Consider the following 20,159-nt stretch of genomic DNA (forward strand, 5'->3'; position numbering starts at 1 on the left):
TCATCCTATCATGTATGACACACATAATATTTGCGAACTCCTTTCCAATGGGAAACTCAGTGCTAAGTTTAGCGTTTCTGCATTACGAGATGCGTGCTTTTACTTCGACCTTGATGTTTCTGAAATCAAAGCCAAGCGAAAGAAACCGTATGTCGACAAGTTGCAGCAGTTGGTAGAATCGTGTACCTGTTATCAAGCAAAGCTAATTAGATGAATTGAATAGCTTATAAACCTAACTATGAGTATGACGAGTGTGTTTTGTTTTGTTTTTTATCTTTCACACATCAGTTCTCCTAATTAAGCATACTCAAACAGCGTGGGCTACCTGTGTTGTCGCGGATCTCTTGAGCTTTCAGTGGCATGACTGGATTAAGTTTAAATCAAGAAGTAGGAAAAAAAAGGTAGGCGAGTATCGAGGAAAAAAGGAAAGGACAGTCTGCTTGTTGTTATGAAAATATCTACTTCTGCGTGAGGCAATTTTATTGCGGACAAAAAAAAGGCAAATTAATTCAGTGTTTACCGGGACTCTGTGCCGCCTTCACAACAATTTAGTGTAACGCAAGATTCAAGCTTCATGATCTTGGAGGTAAACAAACAGTTCAGAAATCTTCCAAATAATAACTCGAAGTTCTATAAATAAAAGAAATACTTAATATTCATCGATTTCACTATTTTTTAAGACGATCTTTAAAGATTTTTGAAATATCGTGGCGAATTTCTATCATGTCACCCAATATACGAGCCAAAAAATTGCTAAATAGCTGATCAGAAAGCTCCCCAGCAGCTCAGTCAAAATAAATTGCCCAGCGATTTTTCTGCATATTTGGGAAGATTATTGTCTTATAAAGCCTACAAGACAGTTTTTGAGCAATTTGGAGGAAGAGCACATATAAAACGTAAACGATTTTCAGACCCTATGATTTATTTACAAGCAATTTGGCGATTATAACTTAAATTTGTAATTTTCTCCAGACGAAAATAAATAAAATTATGGAAGTATTTCAATGCCAAACTAAGAAGAGATATACTAAAAAAGAAAATATAGTGTTTCAACGATGTTCAGAGCCGTAGTTTTCCAGCGCGAGGCTCATTAGAATCTGATAGTTTTGACCTTTGCGAAAGGCGATTTCAGTGCCGTTTCCGGTCAAAATCGTTTTTCTCAAATTCTCGCCAAACAAAGCAATATTTTAAAAAACTAACTACAGCACGTTTCATTTCACACTATAGGCTACCTATGGATAAAATATGAGCGAAATCGATTTTTTGACTTGTGCCACGAAAAGTCGATTTTGGTCGATTTTTACAGACAGTCGCTCTTAAAAAGTAAACAAACACGCTTATTAGGTACAACGTCAACATTTCGATTTTTCAGAAGACTCGTAGATAGAGCCGGTTATCCAAAAAATTAATTATAACTCAAGAAGAGAGTCTGATTTCAAGCTCTGGAGGACTTTATTCTCCATAGAGACAGCTCAAAGTCACGGCGGTATTCAGCAATAAAATCTCATAAACTCTGCGATCGAGCGAAGTTTTAATATTACTGATCAACAGTTGTATTTAGGGACTGTCCGTTTAATATGTCACGGGGGGTCTGGTGGTTTTCATAGAAAATATTGTTTTTAAAAAGTTACCCCCCTCAAAAATTAAGTCTTTATAAATTATTTAATCCCCCTCCCTCCCTCCTCAGACATAATTCTTACCCCAACCCCTCCCCACAGCAAAACTTGAGTACGAGTCTCCTTCCTAAAGAAGAATCGTCAGGTTACCCTTTTTCAAGATGGCGAATTCAAAAGTCACGAAAGAGGATCTAACATCACTTAATTGGCAAGAAAAACGGTCAGAGGTCAGAAATAAATCTCTATTTTGTTATATTGATTTTACGATTTTGTTTTCAATTTGTTTTCTTTTCAGTTGTGCTTTGTTGCTGTTCTTTCTAATTTACATTTTCCCCTCATTTTAAAAAATTGACCCCCCTTAAATAAATTCTACCCCCCAAAAAAACAATTTTCATAAAATTTACCCCTCTCCCCCCCCCCCCCCCCCTTCCCACAAAAAAACACCAGCCCCTCCCTGAGACATAATAAACGGACAGTCCCTTACACTAAGGGACTTCTTAAGAAAATAATCAATGTAGATGCACGTAGATCGTAGAAAAATAGTAAAAGACGAAAAAAAGAACAATTCCAATGGAGTTTTGAAGAAAGTTCGGCCAGTTTTGTCATTTAGATAAGCCGTTCTGAATAAAAAGTAGATTGATCGCCACGTATTACAAGATTGAAAACATCCGAAGCAATCCTCAGATTGTATGTGTATGATTGTATGTGTATGATTGTATGTGCGAAGGTCTAACGAGAATTCGCTCCAATAAATAATCATTAATTTATCGACTTGGATAAAAAAAAAAGAAATAGCATTTCTAAATGAGTTTCTATAAAATATTTGCTTAGTTCACAGTGTAAACAAGGGCACTAGGACCCCGAATGTGGTTGGATTTCTATAGTTTTTTTTTTCCTTTCGATTATTTGAATTAAATTAAACGTATATACTTGTACTTATCTTGTGTCCGTGTTCCTTCGCTGTCATAATGCAGACGTTTTCTTCCAAAGGTCAAACGCTTTGAATAGCCGATGAGCGTTACTTCTTTAACGGCTGTTCCGTACTTGACTCTGTTTGTACTATACCAACAACAACGCGACCGCGCGATGCTCCTCACGTCAGTAATATTCAACCGTCCAGAGTTAATATGGTTAATCAAATAGGCCCTTTGCAGCTAGTGGTCACGTGCTTGGATACCGCTTAGCAACACAAAACTGGAGTGCAAGCCTTCCAGTAAACAAAAGCTCTAAGAGGTCAAGCACGCGTGGTTTTATACAATAGTTTCATCGTTCGAAACGCTTAATCCTTTTGCCCTATCTACAAAAACAGTAAGATCATCTTAAATTCTCTCCTTTGGACTCGATTTTTGGTTCGAAGTAACAATATTCATCGCGTTATCGCGAAACATTTGTCACCGCCGGCCCGCTCGACGGCTGAAAAACATGGCGACTTCGCAAGGTATGTACTTCAAGACTCTCCTTTTTTTTGGTTTCTTTTCAATTATTGGACTTCTAAAATCTCTAAAATAACAGTTTAGATTGTAAATGGTGATCAGTTGTAATTGGACGGCATTTAATGGCCGATTTGTTTATTTTTTGTGAGAGTAATTCCACGTCCAAAGTCAAGACTAACCCATGTTTACATATATTCGCTGTAGATGTTAGAACTCCCGACGAGCCATCACATACCAAGAAAAATTCTTCGTCCTGATATTTTTATTTTTGTTTTAGATGTAGTAGAAACTCAAGACATCTCTATCTTTCCTTCCCTCACCTTCGATGATGTAGGGAGCTACGCTAAAGAGAAGTCTGGCTGCACAAGCACTTCGAAAGCGTACACATTTATGGCGGAACCAGGCTATTTACATGACGTTAAAGGTACTTGATAGCCAAAATGTTTTTTCTATTTCATTATGATATGAATGGCGGACAATTCACACTAATTTTTCCAATTTTTTAGTGATATATACCGACCAGTCCGTGAGAGTTAAATGCAAGTGTTACCGCTCAATGAGGAAGTCTGAACCACCGCACATTTTAGAGGTGTCAGTCCAGGACAACAATTTGACATTGCTGTCTGGGCTGTGCTCATGTGTAGCCGGGGCAGGTGGATACTGCCATCATGTGATCGGGCTTCTTTACTATTTAGCCCTTCTTAAGCAACTGGGACATCGGACATTGCCTGATGAGCTAACATGTACCAGCATGAAACAGCGTTGGAGCATACCTAGAGGATCCAAAATCGCACAAAAAGAAATACAAGACGTGCTAGTGAAAAAACCCCAACTTGGCGCTTCGTACAGTAGATATATCAAGAGTAATTTGTATTCTCCATCTACCCAGTATCCTACCCTCACAAAAGAGCACTTTAATGGTTTCCAACCACCTTGTCCTCTCTTTACAACCATTCTGCCCAATCAAGATCAACTTGGCAATATCCCATTTGTACAGAGCAAGTTTGGAAATGTCCCAAAAGGCTGCGTCCTGTCATATCAACAAAAGATGTCAACTGACTACATCATAAATGATTTTACTTGCACTTCTTTCCCAGAGCTTCCCCTCTCAAGTGCAGAGGACAGATTTAACAACAATGTGTCAATCTGTCTTGACAGTCGTCAACAAGCTATATTTGGAACATTGTCTGTGACAACAGAGTCATCACTGAGAGTGCAGCAGCAAACGGTCACTCAAAGTCAGAGTGATGTATGGCACCTGCTCAGAAAAAAAAGGGTAACAGCAAGCAAATTTGGCATTGTCGCTCGCCGGGTGTCACATTTTGACACCCTTGTCAATCAGCTAAACCCCACCAGATTTGTACAAACTGCAGCAATGAGAAGAGGCATTGAACTTGAACCACATGCTGCCATGGTCTATGCTAGCAATGCAAAGGGTGGAAGAGTAAATCTCTTCCCATCTGGGCTGATTGTCCACCCAAAGTGCCCATGGCTAGGTTGTAGCCCAGACAGGAAAGTTTATGACCTTGATGCTGTAAATAATGGTCAGAATCCCTTTGGCTTGTTAGAAATAAAGGTTGTTAAAGAGGGGGAAACATCATTTGACAATGTGAGGTATCTCACCAAGGACCATAACACTAACCAGTACAAACTGAAAACAACAGACATTTATTATTACCAGATCCAGTGCCAGCTTGGACTCACAGGATTAGAATGGTGTGATTTTTTCAGTTACATTGACGAAAATTTGTTTGTTTGCTCTAGAATTAATTTTGATTCAGTGTTTTTCCAGCAAGCAAAGGACAAAGTTGATAATTTTTTCTTCAATTACTATTTACATTAATACACTAAGATTTTTGTTGTTGTTCTCAAACCATGGCCAGATTTCTTATGATAACAAATATTATATTATTGTAATAGTTACAAAATGCAATCTAGACACATGATAAACCAACCTGCATTAAAGATTATCTAATGGGTTATGTAAGCCACATTAATCATACATTCACCAACTTTTTACAGACACTATGCCTCATTATTACCACTGGCTAAAATAAGTGGGCCTTGAAAATTTGTAAGGAGGCAGGCTACAGTATATAACTGATTGACTGAACCTAAAGTGGACAATGGCACATCTGAATCAAAAAAGTGGTACTCTTTGACTCTTCTTATAGCCCTCTCAACATGAATTCTAAGACTTGCTATTGTCTTTGTTTTTTGAACATCTGCAGCAGAGAATTGTTCCTGACTTTCAAGAAACGGAGGAATATTTAACTCTACCCGCTTCTCCCTAAGTAAATCTTCAATGTCAAACCCTTTGTCTGCCATGACTGAATCACCAGGTTCTAACAAATCTACAATACCGCTGCACCTTGTGATTTCCTTATCACTAATCCCCCCTGTGTAAAGACTAGAAACGAAGCTAATAGCTCCATTAGGGGTAATGCCTATCAAACCCTTGAGTGTAGTATTACTCTTATAACTAGAATAAAGCTGCGACTGAAGTAGTAGGGAGGTAGGTGTTTGAACAAAAATCTCTGTACAATCTAAAATGACGCGTGTGCTTGCATAAAGCCTTTTAAAACCTTCTGGCATAAACCTATCAACATCTTGCCTTGAAGGCCAGATCACTTGACTGCCAAGAAGAAAATATAAAAAATTTGTCCATGTGATCAATTTCCTGCAAACTGACGATTTATGTATTTGGAACCTATGAGCTAAATCCTGTCCGAATAGACCTAGTTTGAGGCGTACACAAAACATAAACAATTCATCCACAAGAAGCATATTTCTTGAGTCTGGTCTACTTTCTCTTTCTCCAGAGGCATAACAATATGTCATTTGTGCAGCACATGGCTGCAAAAACTTAAAAAAGAACTGAATATGTAAATAGGATGGGAAACCTGTATAAAATCTTATGATCTCATTGTCTGTGCCAAATCTCTCAAGCCGAAATTTATTAAGTGCTAATTGTTCTGCAGCTTGCCTCTTACTGTCCTCAATTTCTTTTGCAGCTTCAACTTTAACCCTTTTTATTTCAGCGAGGGCAGATGCAGTTTCATTTCTACTTTGTTCAAGTTGCTTTTGCGCATCTTGGAACTGTGCTCTGAGTGACTGGACTTCTGCTTGTAGGTCATCCATGCTGAAGGTTGTAGAAGTGCTGGGACTATTATCTTCATTGTCATCACTTTCATCTGTCTGAGTGTCTCTGTAAAAAGGTTTTGAAATTATGATTGAAGAAAGAGATGCTTCTCGATGTCTGATAGTATTTTATTCTACAACGATGATAGAGTCCTAAGATACAAATATATAAAATCTAAGCTAAATAATAGCACTTAAAGTAAATCATGTATAGATAAATGTGAAGTAAACGATTACACATATAATAAATGGAAAACTTACATAAATAAAGATATACTGGTGCTGAATAGTCTTGTATTATAGTTCTGTCCTAAAACGTAATCTTAACGTAAACAAAATGGCCGCTCCTACTGAGCCGGTCAGCGGTATCTAACTCGTGTCCAGGCCCTAGTGGCCAGTAGAGAACTCTTCAATGATGACACTCATTTCACAATAAATAAAAAATTATAAAAGACTAAATTATTAAAATTATAAAATTATTTTGGTTTAAACCAAAATAAACATCAAGTACAATTCCATCAGTCAAATCTAAATGAAATGTATTGAAGTAGAAATATGTGATATTCATTACCTATCTACTTGTCGAATTATCTTTCTTCTTGCTTTGGATTTGGTTGACCAGTCAAAGATTGATGGTACGGCTTCTCTTTTTAGCAACTGACGTCCAGAATCAGTTGGAGGATTGTAATCTTCCTCAGTGAAGTGTCTTGAGCACACTCTGGTACTTTTGTTAACCTATTATAAATCAAATGTCCTTTTAATAACAATGTAGCTGTATTAAACTATTTTTATCTTCATTACAGTTTTTTTAAGATCCACCGGCAATTCGTATTGTGCATTGATTTTGTTAGATTCCTATATACCTTGAAGTGTGGGCCCACATCTCTTCGTATCTTCACCAGCCATTCCTTTTTCAATTGCTCATCCCTTGCACGGCCTGGTAAGCGGTGAAACTTTAAATCAGGATGATATCGAGAATCTCCGTTACACAAGGGAACACAACAATGGTACGAAGAATTTTTCTTGGTATGTGATGGCTCGTCGGGAGTTCTAACATCTACAGCGAATATATGTAAACATGGGTTAGTCTTGACTTTGGACGTGGAATCACTCTCACAAAAAATAAACAAATCGGCCATTAAATGCCGTCCAATTACAACTGATCACCATTTACAATCTAAACTGTTATTTTAGAGATTTTAGAAGTCCAATAATTGAAAAGAAACCAAAAAAAAAAGGAGAGTCTTGAAGTACATACCTTGCGAAGTCGCCATGTTTTTCAGCCGTCGAGCGGGCCGGCGGTGACAAATGTTTCGCGATAACGCGATGAATATTGTTACTTCGAACCAAAAATCGAGTCCAAAGGAGAGAATTTAAGATGATCTTACTGTTTTTGTAGATAGGGCAAAAGGATTAAGCGTTTCGAACGATGAAACTATTGTATAAAACCACGCGTGCTTGACCTCTTAGAGCTTTTGTTTACTGGAAGGCTTGCACTCCAGTTTTGTGTTGCTAAGCGGTATCCAAGCACGTGACCACTAGCTGCAAAGGGCCTATTCACCTTAAGTTCCATATAGAGCCCCGGGGTAGGCTACTAGCCTGCTTGCCATTGTTCTCTCGTCTGCTCGCTTAATCCAATTATTTTGAAAGGTGGGGTGGCAGTGTGTTTACACAGCGATGACAGATGCAGCACCAACGCTACTGTACGAACCACGGCTGAGCCTAGACAGGGGTAATACGATCTACCTCGGCCCACACTCGGACCCGAACGCTAGTAATTCGAACCCTAAGACGTGACTACCAGATTACGGCCTCTATAACTTAACACAGTACGGCATAGTACAGGAGTTATAGATTTACGTACCATCGATCAACGACAACGCTATCAACACACTAAAATCCCCACTCTCATGCGACAATTTTTACTCAAAGAAACTTCCCCATTTTGTGTCATCAACTACCATAAAGGATTTTTTTTACAATATTTCGTAATTGCAATCTAATCTTTATTTGTTTACTTACTTGCACACGTCCAGTCAACGTGAGCGTGACTTAAAATGATGACTTACTGGTCGAATTTCCAACCGTCCTATTAATGTTTTTGAATTGTAACTGTATAGTTGGGGTAGAAAAGTTACATTTCATTTCGTAAACAGCACCCTGGGTTCAAGATATGGTTCCCTCTAATTGGACTCTACTATTCTAAGGAGAGATCGTGTTACCCCTGTGTAGGCTCGGCAGTGGTTCGTACAGTAGCGTTGGTGCTGCATCTGTCATAGCTGTGTAAACACACTGCCACCCCACCTTTCAAAATAATTGGATTAAGCGAGCAGACGAGAGAACAATGGCAAGCAGGCTAGTAGCCTACCCCGGGGCTCTATATGGAACTTAAGGTGAATTTGATTAACCATATTAACTCTGGACGGTTGAATATTACTGACGTGAGGAGCATCGCGCGGTCGCGTTGTTGTTGGTATAATACAAACAGAGTTAAGTACGGAACAGCCGTTAAAGAAGTAACGCTCATCGGCTATTCAAACCGTTTGATCTTTGGAAGAAAACGTCTGCATTATGACAGCGAAGGAACACGGACACAAGATAAGTACAAGTATATACGTTTAATTTAATTCAAATAATCGAAAGAAAAAAAACAAAAAAACTATAGAAATCCAACCACATTCGGTGTCCTAGTGCCCTTGGTGTAAATAAATAGTTTCATTTGAAGTAAGAGCCGTGACCCTTGAAGGTCAAGATAAATAGTAATGTAAATCAGCACGCATAACGCAACGCTTTATGTTGATCGTCCCGATTGTATCATAAACGGTCGATTATCTTGTATATTCAGTTTTGAGCTCGTAGGTCGAATCATTCCTGGTATAAAACACACAGCCCGACTTTGAAACTGAAAACAGAGAAAGCGTTTTCAAATAGATCTTCTTCCAATTATAATCTATACTTGACTCAGTTGACTCTATCGAATTCGTAGTCGAAATCGTCTTTCGTATTAATTGAAGTTCAGACAATTTTCAATTCCAATCTCAACAAACTAGCGAAGAACTAGATGTTAAAACGAAAATAATAAGGACGATTACTCATCTTACTAGATAAATTGAGCATTAAAAATATTAAATCGAGCGAAATATTTGGAATCCGTTTGAGAATGTCAACAAGCATAAAGAGGGCACAGGAAGACCAATCTAAATATTCGAAAAGTGCAACAAGTATCCACGAGTTCGCCAAAGGGCGTTTGATTCTTCAAACTTCCTACATCAATAGATCAGAGCTCTATCTAGATATTAGTGAAATTTCGATCTCTACAGCTCGTCGTATCCAAATTTTGAAGTAAACGTTTTTTAAAGTAAGTTTTTAAGATTTGATGCCAAGTATAAGAGAACTTTTGAGAACTTTTGTCACAATGTTGTGTTCTTTTATTTGGTTTTGTTAATAGAATTGCATGATATCAACCAATTAAAAACGTTCATCATTAACAGTCATTAGCATTTAAGGAAAACCTTTACATAACGGTTACCTGTCTATAGCGATCACTTTGACAGTTCCCATGGGTGACCGTTATAGACAGGTTTGACTGTAGCACTGTTTCATTTTCGGCCGTAATAGGCTAAACACTTTAAAAATCTTAAAATAAAATGCACTGTTAGAATCTAGAATAATCAAGAGCAAAAATAAGATTGTCCAAAATTCGCTCTGAATTAGTTTGGTTCCACTTTTTATTACATCCATTTTGAAATCACAAGCAAATCCTGCAATCTGATTGGTTCCCTGCAGCAGTGATTTCAGCATAAATCGCACGATTTTGAGCTCTAAATTGCACGATTTTGCACATCAACTGATATGAACCAATCACAAGAGAGACATGTCATTTTCTAGCCAATTATATCAAGGAATCCATCTGAGTGTTGGGCTCAACGCTTCTTGCGGAAAAAAAACAGCCACGGCTCAAAAAAATTTTCTAAAGAACGATTTTACCGTCAAAAGTCGTAAAAAAAAAACTGAAAAAGCCATAAAAAGGACTTAAAAAGACCAACTGATCACTTAAAATTGTCAAAAGCATCTTTGTAAAGTAACTGCTTAAGTAAGTTGAAGATATTACAGCGAAAAGCAGTGGGGGAAAATGCAATCGGCATCTTTTGAATGTGACTTCTTGGCGATTGATCGTGGAAAGTGGTTTCCTTTCAATCTGTAAAGCATAACAACACATCGAAAATACAGTCATTAAAAGAAGTTTTTCTTAAGAAGAAGATTTTTGCTGCCTTTAGGACAACCGAAGGACTAAACAACCTTTGAATTTTGCTGTTTTCTCGGCACAAGTGTGATCTTAACATGTTGAACAGAAATCGTAAAAACACAAGCAGTGAGCATTGGCTGTATGGACAACAGCCAGTTCATTACAACCCTTTTGGGCAGGATTGATTTGCTATTTAATGTAAGTAAACGATTCTTAATACATGTAATGCCTTTTGGTCCTATATAAATTCATTTTAGTTTTGGATTGAAAGTGTTGGTTTTCAAAATGAGAATCATTGCTCGATCAGTATAAACAAGTTCTCTTGACAGCATGTTTGAATCGACTGCTTTTAGATTGTAAGTCATATCGGTTTAACTGGAAAAAACGTCTTTTTCAAAAAAGATTTCAAAATGGATATAATAAAGTGGTAATTGAACTTCGTGTCGTGCAATTTTGGTCTGAAATCAAACTTGCAATTACAAATCGCACTCCCGCTACGCGGTCGTGCGATTTTGTAATCGCGCGTTTGATTTCAGACCAAATTGCACTCCACTCAGTTCAATTACCATTATAAATCATACTGCACTGATAGCTGCCTTATAGCTCGAAAGCCTTTTTAAAGTGCACGTGAACCCTCCCACAATGCTTTCAGTACTGGTTCGGCATAAAGTAAATAGTTGATTGGTAAAATATTTCTTGATTTGAGTGATGCGTCTCTAAGTTATGAAGGTTTATACTTCCAATATGTTAATGATGGTGACGTCAGGTAAGGCATTTGAGTGTTTTTGTTGTAACTAGTAATACTAAATGGTGGCCATTTTGAAAATACAAATTTAAAATAGCATTCATGTAACCATGAGTAAAATGATACTTTTAAAATACTGTTTCTATGAACCAGTTCAATTTTGTATTTTTGATTAAGCCTCAATGGACGTCACACGTATTGGCGTATTACTGGATCATTTTCGAATTTTTACCAGTTATTGCTCTTGGTTTGACGTTTGTACTAATGTATATTTTATTAAATTCTAAGTTTTTAACGCAAGAAAATAGAGAAAAATCGGAAATTGGAAAAAATAAAATTGCACGCCATTCAGATGTGATCCAGAAAAACTGTAACTCCTATGAATCCCAAATCCCCGCGTAGCTAGATTTAAAAAAAGAATCGTTTGAATTGAGCCGTGTTTATGAGAAAACGTGGAAAACGCAAAACTTTGAAGATTTTGCCAAATCTTTATTTAAAGCGATCTTTAAAAAAAAATCGTTCTCAAGACCAGCAAGAAAAAAGTTGACCAAACTTACACAGTTTAAAAACAAGAGCAACAGCAACATTTTACGGAACCCCCCTTGAAGGTTTGATCTTTTAGGTAATAGAAATATGTCTTATATAGATTTTGCTTAAAAGTATCCACAAGGATAATGTTGAACACGAAATGATAAATATTTGCTGTTATAATGCTTAATTTACCTTTCAGTTCCGTTACTAGATAGTAAATTAGGTGATTAGAGCTAATTTTTTTGTCAGACATCGACTAAACAAAAGAAAATTATACACAGTTTAAGAAACGGAATCCCCCTTTGAAAAATCCTGGATCCGCCACTGATTGCCCATCGGTGGGAACGCACGATTCTATTATCACGACACACATTGCATACCTGCACTTTTTATTTCCTTATTCCTGTCAAAAACTAATAGTTGTTCTGACTTTTATCTCATAAAACAAATGGGAAACTTGCTTGAAACAAAACCAACATCTACCTATATAACCTAGCATTTGAACTCAATGCTGTTTCATATTTTAGTATTATCCAGATATGTAAATCTGACCGACACAAAATCGAATTAAACTTTATTGACATCATACCAATTTTCTATTACAGCGAACTTAGTGGGAAAAGTTAATTACACACACAACTTCCATAATCATCAGTTCTTTTCTAATTTTCATCGATTATGGACCTCTTTCAAAGTCTACATCTTACAATAACTCACAAATTTCTCGCTCGCTGTTTAGTTGATTTTTCTTATCAATAAAGAAGACAGACAGATGTAGCTGTGGTCATCAAACAGACTCTTTCCGTTAGTGGTATTGATTGCTAAAAAGGAGAAGTTTTTATAGTTTTTCTTGTTTTTGTTAATATTCTAAAAAAAAAAAAATCAGATCAGATTTTTGTCTCTATATCCTTTTATTACCATTGTTTGCCTTATCACATTGTCAAACTAATATGGGGATCCACCTGGCTATGCCTCGACCAATATATATCTCTCTAAAATCTTTCTTTATGTATAATCAGGGCAGTAATATTATAAATATCGTTTTATTTACTTTCTTTCCCTGGTCATATCTAATATGTAAAACCTCTGATTTTTAAGGGGTAATTGAATGAAAACGCCCCGTTTTTTGAAAGCCCGAATATTTCAAATATTTGAAGATAATATGATTCAATTACTATTATAAAAGCCAGATTAACATAAATATTTGCTTCGGAACCACTTGAAGTTGAGAAACTTTGGTTTAAAAACAAAAAGAGCAATAGGGTTGAGTAAATGACTTCATTTGATTCTGAAGAAAATATGTGTCTTGGCTACTGTTGGGGACATATGAATATGTTTAACCAACTTCCAAGTCGTTTCCAAGATCAGGGTGTTTTCATCTAAGTGCCCTTTTAAACAATCCGTTTCTAAATTGGTAGTAGACACATGCGGTTTACGACCGCCTATTTTTCTAAATCGAGTGCGCAAAAGAGATAAACAAAACTGAGAGTATTAAGTGTTTGAGCGATTTTCTCCAAGTCTAACATAATAATTTCTTTTCTATTTGTGATATTTTGCTCGTCATGAATTGGCGATTTTTAGGAGTTAACCGGCATTGCGAAAACTCCGACACCACGGATACCGCGGATACCACCAAAGAGTAAAATAAATAAAGGTATGTATTATATCAAATAAGCGATGCCTTAGAATGAGAATGCTCACGGGCTACTCCTATTTGTTAAAGCAAAACCCCTCTCCCAACCCGCCGCCATTTTGAAACCCGACATACAGGAAGCCCAATCAATACACAGGAAGACCAAAGTTGCTTTTTCGGGACTTAATCCCTGCTGCTCCTTGTGAGCATATATACTTGCTTGAAAAATAGGTTTAAAATGAAATGAAATGAAATCAAGTTTAAAATATATTAAAAACGATCAAACAAACAAACTAAAAAATCGCAGCAATTTATTATCATTCCTTGACATCAATCCAAACTGTAATGTAAAGAATTGACAAGACAGTGGCCATTTCCTCCAATGGACTTTGACCATTGACTTTCTCTTGTCTAGCCACTGATTAGCAGAAAGATTATAGTTTTTTTTATAGTTTTTTTTAGATTATAGGATAAAAGTGTACTTACAGTTCACAAATGGAGGCGAAAACGCGGCGGGTTGGGAGAGGATTTATTTCTCTATTTTCTTGCATTGAAAACTTCGATTTTAGGGACCGATTGTTAATTACGTTCGGGAGGGGGGGGGGGGGGGGGGGGGGGCGGTGGATTTATAAAATTTCCAAAAGCTTAAAAAAAGACCCATTTTGAAATCTTTCTTCCTAAAAACTACCCCCCCCCTCCCCCACCGTATAATTTTTTTTGAATAGGACTGGGTAGAAAGCTTGGATACCCAGTCTTTCAACATGGTGACTAGTGAAACTGTAGACTACCTGAAAACCGATTATTTAAGTTTAGTGAAAATACACAGGCAAAACTTTTAGTTTGCACGTGGAATGTGCGATGCTTAATCAAGTCTCATTTGTTGCGAAGTTTGCGACGGTAAGGTTAAAATATTGTACGGTCCTTCCTACGAAAGATGCAAAGTTTTAAACTTTGATCGAAGTCAGTTCCTCGCCATGGGCTTTGATTTAATTTACTTTTGAAATCCCCAACGCGATTGAATAAAGATTGTTCTTCGTAGCTTTCACAAAACCGCTTCCAAATTTTCCTTACTGTGTTTTAAAATGATAGCTTAAATTCTTGCACAAATGAAGAGAAACTAAGTGGAAAAAATCCTGTAATTCTGTCTCCTCCTTGCAGTAAAATACGATCAATGACCAATCTTCTCATATCGTTGAGAGGGAAGCTCCAAGTTACCCTGAAAGCAGAGTCTCCTTTTAACTCCTCTACGGGCGAGAGAAGGAAAAGAGACTCAGCAGAAATCGCGTATAATGTTATTTGAGCATACGCAGCGGTTGCTAAGAAACGAACTCGTTCACAAGCTTACACGTTTTATAAATGGTTTCCGGTTCCGGTCCGAACGTGATTGCCGCTTCAAAACAAAACATGGTTTTAGAGTCATGACCTCAGTGAAAGATGATCTTGTGTTCTTCTTTTACTGCTTTAATTTCATCAAGCTTAGCAGCTTGGAGACACTAAATTTTCATACGCGGAAATTTGGGCGCTCATCATTGCCTGGAGTGGAGTTATTACCACCAAAAGATGATTCTTAGGGTAGTATCGACTAGTGTTTGGATCGATTTCTCAGTTGAAGATGTTTGATCATCGGAAGTTACAATTTGGAAAATAAGTGACTTTCCTTAACCTGTCGGCAGCGAAACAAACGTGTCTTTGACATCCATAAACTTTCTAGAGATTTCCTTTGATAAATAGTTGGTTGGAATTGATTTTTATTTGATAAAACGTGATTTAGAGCGCTCAAAAGAAATAGACAATTTCTGCAGAGTCTCTTTTCCTTCTCTCGCAATTAGAGGAGCAAAAGGAGACTCTGCTCGCCGGGTAGCTCCAGGTAAATATGACCTTCCAAATTTGTTAACTCTTAATTCCATATTTTTTACTTCGCGCTCAAAGTGTCGAGAGTTCTGATATAAAACTTAAAGGAAGAGCCGCATAAAACTTCGCACATTCCACGTGCAAACTAAAAGTTTGTCGGCGGCAGCGTAAAAGTTTTGCATGTTAAACTTGACAGTTATTTGTACCAAACGTCTGGGATATAACTCATAAAAACAAGTTTGGCGCGTCACGCTTCACGATAGATCGCAAATCGTAGTATGTTGTTCTGAAAAACAATTCCAATATGGAAGAGTTCTTCGTTTATTTTTCAAAACTTGTGTCTTCGTCGTGATTAAGAACTAGTCAGTCCAAACTTTAAAAAAATACCCCCCCCCCTCCTCCCCACAAACTGCAGATCCTAAATTTTTACCCCCCCCCCCCTCCCCTCTATTTTCACCGCCCCCACCTGGGAAGTAATAAACGATCGGTCCTTTAATTAAATATATATTAGTACAAACTTCCAACCAAGAGCAATAACTATTTGGTACTAATATATATTAGTACAATATTCCAAAATGATCCAGCAAACAAAACATGATTGTCAACGGGACGATCGCAAAAGTTCAGTTCGGTGATAACGAATCTGTATAGCCTGCTAACGAGGCTCTCCAGGGAGGGGGACTGGGGACAGAAATGAAGGAGAGTGTCTATCGTAATCGATGAAGTACATTCTGTAACTCTGTGGTAAGCGTTACAAATTTGATATAATATGACTTTACTTGAAAAAATAAAAAAATTCAAAAAAGTTATTTCAAAATTACTGTAAGCTTAAGCTATAAAGTAGAAGTAATTGGTCGCTCGATATGCTGTAAACAAAGTTTTACCGGCGTTTGCATTGCTACGCGGCCACCCCACACAAAAATCGCGACGTGCACTTTGCAATAGACTGCCGTCAATCAAACAAGTTGACGTCATTTACACGCGTTTGGATCGGCCGTTTTGGCGCCTTTTGAATTACACATGCGTGTAAATGGCGTCAACGTGTTTGATTGACGGCAGTCTATTGCAAAGTGCACGTCGCGATTTTTGTCTTGGGTGGCCGCGTAGCAATGCAAACGCCGGTAAACGATTTCATAATTTTCCTTTAGCAAGAGAGCTTTCCAATGGAATGTTATGCAGTCATATTTAATCCAGCTTTTAAAAAATAGACAGTTTAGTGTGTGGAGAAAAAACTAATAAGAATTTGTAAACAGCTTGACCCTAGCGTGACCTTGCATATTAATTAGTTGGGGGCGAAACTGATTTCTCGAAGGGACTCCTTAAAATTGTATCCTTTTTTTGTAGAATTAACGCCTCTTAAAAGCCAAACATTATCATTAATTAAAGACCCCACCCCCCAAAAATAATAAAATGATCTTACTTGAAGGATCTTCAAATGTTATAACGACAGACGAACGGTGTTCATTGCCATGGCCTTCAATATTCACAACTTCGCCTCCGCCATTACTTAACTTTTGAAAGTGAATAACAACATATCTAGGAGAAACATTTTCAGGCACATCCAATACTAATATACTCCTATTAGCTTCCTCTTCGTCCAATTCGACTTCAAAGGAAGATGGGTCGTCCATTTTAACCGTTCAAAACAGTCTTCAAAATGTCTTGTTGTTCGGCCGTTTGCCTCAGACAGAACTGAGCTCTTGGGAAATTTCCCGGAAAAGACGTAAGTGAAAATATGAATCGTAAACATATTAATTACTGTCACGCAACACGAAAAATATATAAAAGAAAACATATATTTCGCAAAACAATGTTTAACACTCCAACAATATAGAAGCCAAAGATATATAACTAGTCGTTACATAATGTAAGTGAAGTGTTGCGGATATACGAAAGACCACATTTTACCAACAGCCGGCACCAAGATACTTGAAAACATTCATCAACAATACCAATATTAATCAAAATAAAAAAATTCGATTCAGTTTTTTTATTATTAAGTTTATAGTTTGCCCTACAGTGTAGTAGCAACGATGTAAACACAACATGCAGACGCATCGATCGTTTAATCGGCTTATACATACTTCAATGTCTTCGGGAGCAAAGTCCTCTCACTTGTGAAGACTTTATCATTTTTAATTCGTCTCTTGAAATCCTGGTTTACGTGTGTTACTTTTGTAATCTCACTCAGCCAGTTTTCTCGCGAATGTTTTGAGTCACTCGTCTTTTGCAGAACGCTCTTCTACATCTGCCATAACCATCTTGTGGATTTGGGGAAAAATCCGGGGTATCGGGGGAACTTTGGAAAATTGGAACGAGCGAGAATTGAAACCGAGCAAAGGAAAAAACCAGGGTGTCGGGGGAACTTTGGAAAATTGTAACGAGCAAAAGAACGCCTGCTATGCAGGCTACAGCTGCCAGAGCCGAATATTGAGCTATTATCACCATGCATTACGTTCCCAAGGACGTAAGCAAGAGTTAAATATACAGTATTTACATAATGAAATACGAAAGAAATAGTTTAGTTCTGTTTTGCTTTACTTACCGAGCTGGAAAGACGCCGTGATCCAAAATCGAGATTTTTCTCGCATACAGTCCACAGGGTTCCCAACATGGAACAAGCGGTGTTTGTTTTGAAAGGTAATTTGTCTTTAAACAAAACGCCAGCCAACGCTTTGGTACTTTGAATCCCGCTTTGAATCCCGCGAGTCCATTACCCATAATGCACCCGATATAGTTATATACTATATACTTGGTGGGATCAGAATTTCTGCATATCGCTGTATGTATATATATATATATATATATATATATATATATATATATATATATATATATATATATATATATATATACAGCGACATGCAGAAATTATGATCCTTTTGTACATATATACAAGTATATCAAAACTATATCAGAAATTATGGATTATCATCGCTGATATTTTTTTCGGGTTGCCTATCACTAGGCCTATCACTATATATATATATATATATATATATATATATATACACTCGATTGCAGGAACGTTGTAGTATACATTTATACATTTATACAAATATCTAATGAGATGCATAATGCAAAATAACCATTTTCAACGCTTAAAACCAACTGATTTATAATCTGTACGATAAATAAATAAAGCGATTTTTCTGTTTTGCATATCATTAAATATACTGAATAAATTAGATATATGTATAAATGTATGCTGCAACGTTTCTGCAATCGAGTGTATATATATATATATATATAATTAACCTATTTACAGAACAGGCTTTTTAGGTATAGCAAAGCTAATCGAGCTAAGCCATCTAGAGGAAATTGACAAACGTTAGGTCGCAAAATTAATAAATAACAAGAAAAGTAAACTTAATTAATACAATCAATAAAAAGGAAAAGCAAGCAAACAAACAAAAAAAGAAAATGAAAGCAAGCGAGTCGTATCAACAAGTGCTTAAAATAGAGGAAATTATATGTTTCTTAAATCGAGATCTAGAGAAGGACTTAATTTCATTATCAATTGAAAGCCAGGCTTTAACACCTACAAATCTAAGATTGAATTTGCCATAATTCGTTCTAACAGGTGAAAGATAATAATTATTTTTAGAAGATAACCTACAGTAAGAGCTCAGTGATCTATATTGCCAATGTTAATATACAGAGACAAAACATTTGATAAACTTTGAAGGCGTACCTAGCTTCCTACGCAGGGTTAGTGTCAGTTCTTGGTGAGGAGAACGTTGCTTGCGTAACAGACACCAATTATAATATAAAATATGATAAAGGATCACATATTCACAAACACCTACGAAGCTCAGAAAATTGTTCTCTCGCATGTTCTGAAGAATGTTTGACAATTATAAATCAGGCTTCATCTACCATCCAACTTAAAATCAAAGAAGCCTTACACATATTAAGTGGAGAAAACCTACGCTTAATGCCCAGGTAAAGCACCTTAACATTAAACTTTCTATCTAATTAGTTTACTCTTGTCCGCACATTCTTTTAGTTTGTCATTTTGTATTATAATATTCATTAATAATTCATGAGCGTTCTGTCCAATCCGGAATTGCCATTTGTGTCACATGCAATTACTTGTATACAAGATACATATCCAAAGAAACTAAAAGCATGGGGAGGGTTTGAATAGCTGCCAGGGAAAGGCTGGGGTTGATGAATTATAACAATGCTTAATTAATAATTTGTTTTATCAACCATAGATTTGATTAATATGATCCGAGCTTTCGGCCTACTCGGCCATCCTCAGGGAAATGAAAAACGTTACAATTGACAAAGAAAAACGCGATCAAACCATGGCATATGTGCGCGCGCATTAAATTAAACAAATTCGCGCGCGCGTAGGAAAAAATAAATAAAACAAATTAATTAATTGATTAAAAATAAATAAATAAATAAAAATGAATAAAAATGATAATAAAAATAAATAAATAAATTATATATATATATATATATACATATGTATAAATAAGAAAGATAAAAAAATAAATAGAATAAATAAAATTAGATAAGTAATAATAATAATAATAATAATAATAATAAAATTAATCATCTAGCAAGCAAATATAATTTCCTGGTAAAATTCTACCACTATCTCGAGACTTGCTACAAACTGTCTGCATCGATCCGTTGCTGTGTAGTAATATTGTGTTCATGCAAGAAACTTTTTCACTTTCCACCCGTTATTGAATTCGTTTTTAAGAACATAATTTAATCAAACAAGTGCGCATTGTACGATTGGAATTAGCTTCTATTATATTAACCTGATCAGCTTTATTTATGTTTCTTTTGAATCACAAAACCTTTACAACTAACTTACTGAATGCGTTTTTAATTTAACAAAGCTTAAATGATATTCTCAATTGAGAATGATCGAATATCATGGTTTACAATATTCGTGACATCGGCTCGTGATTGTATATCCCATACAACACTGCCACTCATA

At 36.5% G+C, this 20,159-nt stretch overlaps 3 protein-coding genes across 5 annotated transcripts in view; 1 reads left to right on the forward strand and 2 right to left on the reverse strand.

The window, feature by feature from the left end:
• Positions 1 to 16,891, reverse strand: part of LOC116309116 (uncharacterized) — a 52,288-nt gene extending 35,397 nt beyond the window's left edge. Inside the window, exon 1 of the mRNA XM_089034556.1 lies at positions 16,617 to 16,891. Within this exon, the coding sequence (XP_088890682.1) occupies positions 16,617 to 16,827 (211 nt within the window). The 5' untranslated portion in view covers positions 16,828 to 16,891. The remainder of the gene's footprint in view (positions 1 to 16,616) is intronic.
• On the forward strand, positions 2,851 to 4,892 carry LOC148909226 (uncharacterized). Of its 2 annotated transcripts, XM_089034552.1 has the most exons (3): positions 2,857 to 3,054; positions 3,327 to 3,473; positions 3,556 to 4,892. In XM_089034552.1, exons 1-3 carry the CDS (start codon positions 3,039 to 3,041, stop codon positions 4,890 to 4,892), a joined length of 1,500 nt encoding a protein of 499 aa, XP_088890678.1. In that variant the 5' UTR covers positions 2,857 to 3,038. The 2 variants fall into 2 exon arrangements, 1 of the variants encoding a protein (XP_088890678.1); XR_016120545.1 differs by lacking the exons at positions 3,327 to 3,473; positions 3,556 to 4,892 and adding an exon at positions 3,254 to 3,301 and having other exon boundaries at positions 2,851 to 3,054.
• LOC148909227 (uncharacterized) lies at positions 4,699 to 7,643 on the reverse strand. 2 transcript variants are annotated; one of them, XM_089034551.1, is made up of 4 exons: positions 7,449 to 7,643; positions 7,054 to 7,247; positions 6,762 to 6,925; positions 4,699 to 6,257 (listed from the first exon to the last, which is right to left on the reverse strand). In XM_089034551.1, the coding sequence occupies exons 1-4, from the start codon at positions 7,462 to 7,464 to the stop codon at positions 5,075 to 5,077; spliced, it is 1,557 nt and encodes a 518-aa protein (XP_088890677.1). In that variant the 5' UTR covers positions 7,465 to 7,643; the 3' UTR covers positions 4,699 to 5,074. The 2 variants fall into 2 exon arrangements, with proteins under 2 accessions (XP_088890677.1, XP_088890676.1); XM_089034550.1 differs by lacking the exon at positions 7,449 to 7,643 and having other exon boundaries at positions 7,054 to 7,336.
• Positions 16,892 to 20,159: the final 3,268 nt, after the last annotated feature.

Source organism: Actinia tenebrosa, unplaced genomic scaffold (genome assembly GCF_029948245.1).
Source record: "Actinia tenebrosa isolate PJP-AT-01 unplaced genomic scaffold, QUT_ActTen_1.0 PGA_scaffold2__45_contigs__length_23673736, whole genome shotgun sequence".
In the NCBI taxonomy this organism is placed as follows: Eukaryota; Metazoa; Cnidaria; class Anthozoa; order Actiniaria; family Actiniidae; genus Actinia; species Actinia tenebrosa.

Coding starts and splice junctions, on each gene's coding strand:
- LOC148909226 (XM_089034552.1), top strand. Junction 3,474..3,555: donor CTATTTACATGACGTTAAAG/GTACTTGATAGC, acceptor CCAATTTTTTAG/TGATATATACCGACCAGTCC.
- LOC148909227 (XM_089034550.1), bottom strand. CDS start 7,329: ATGGCCGATTTGTTTATTTTTTGTGAGAGTGATTCCACGTCCAAAGTC. Junction 6,926..7,053: donor ATGTGGGCCCACACTTCAAG/GTATATAGGAAT, acceptor GATTTATAATAG/GTTAACAAAAGTACCAGAGT. Junction 6,258..6,761: donor ATAATTCGACAAGTAGATAG/GTAATGAATATC, acceptor ACCTTTTTACAG/AGACACTCAGACAGATGAAA.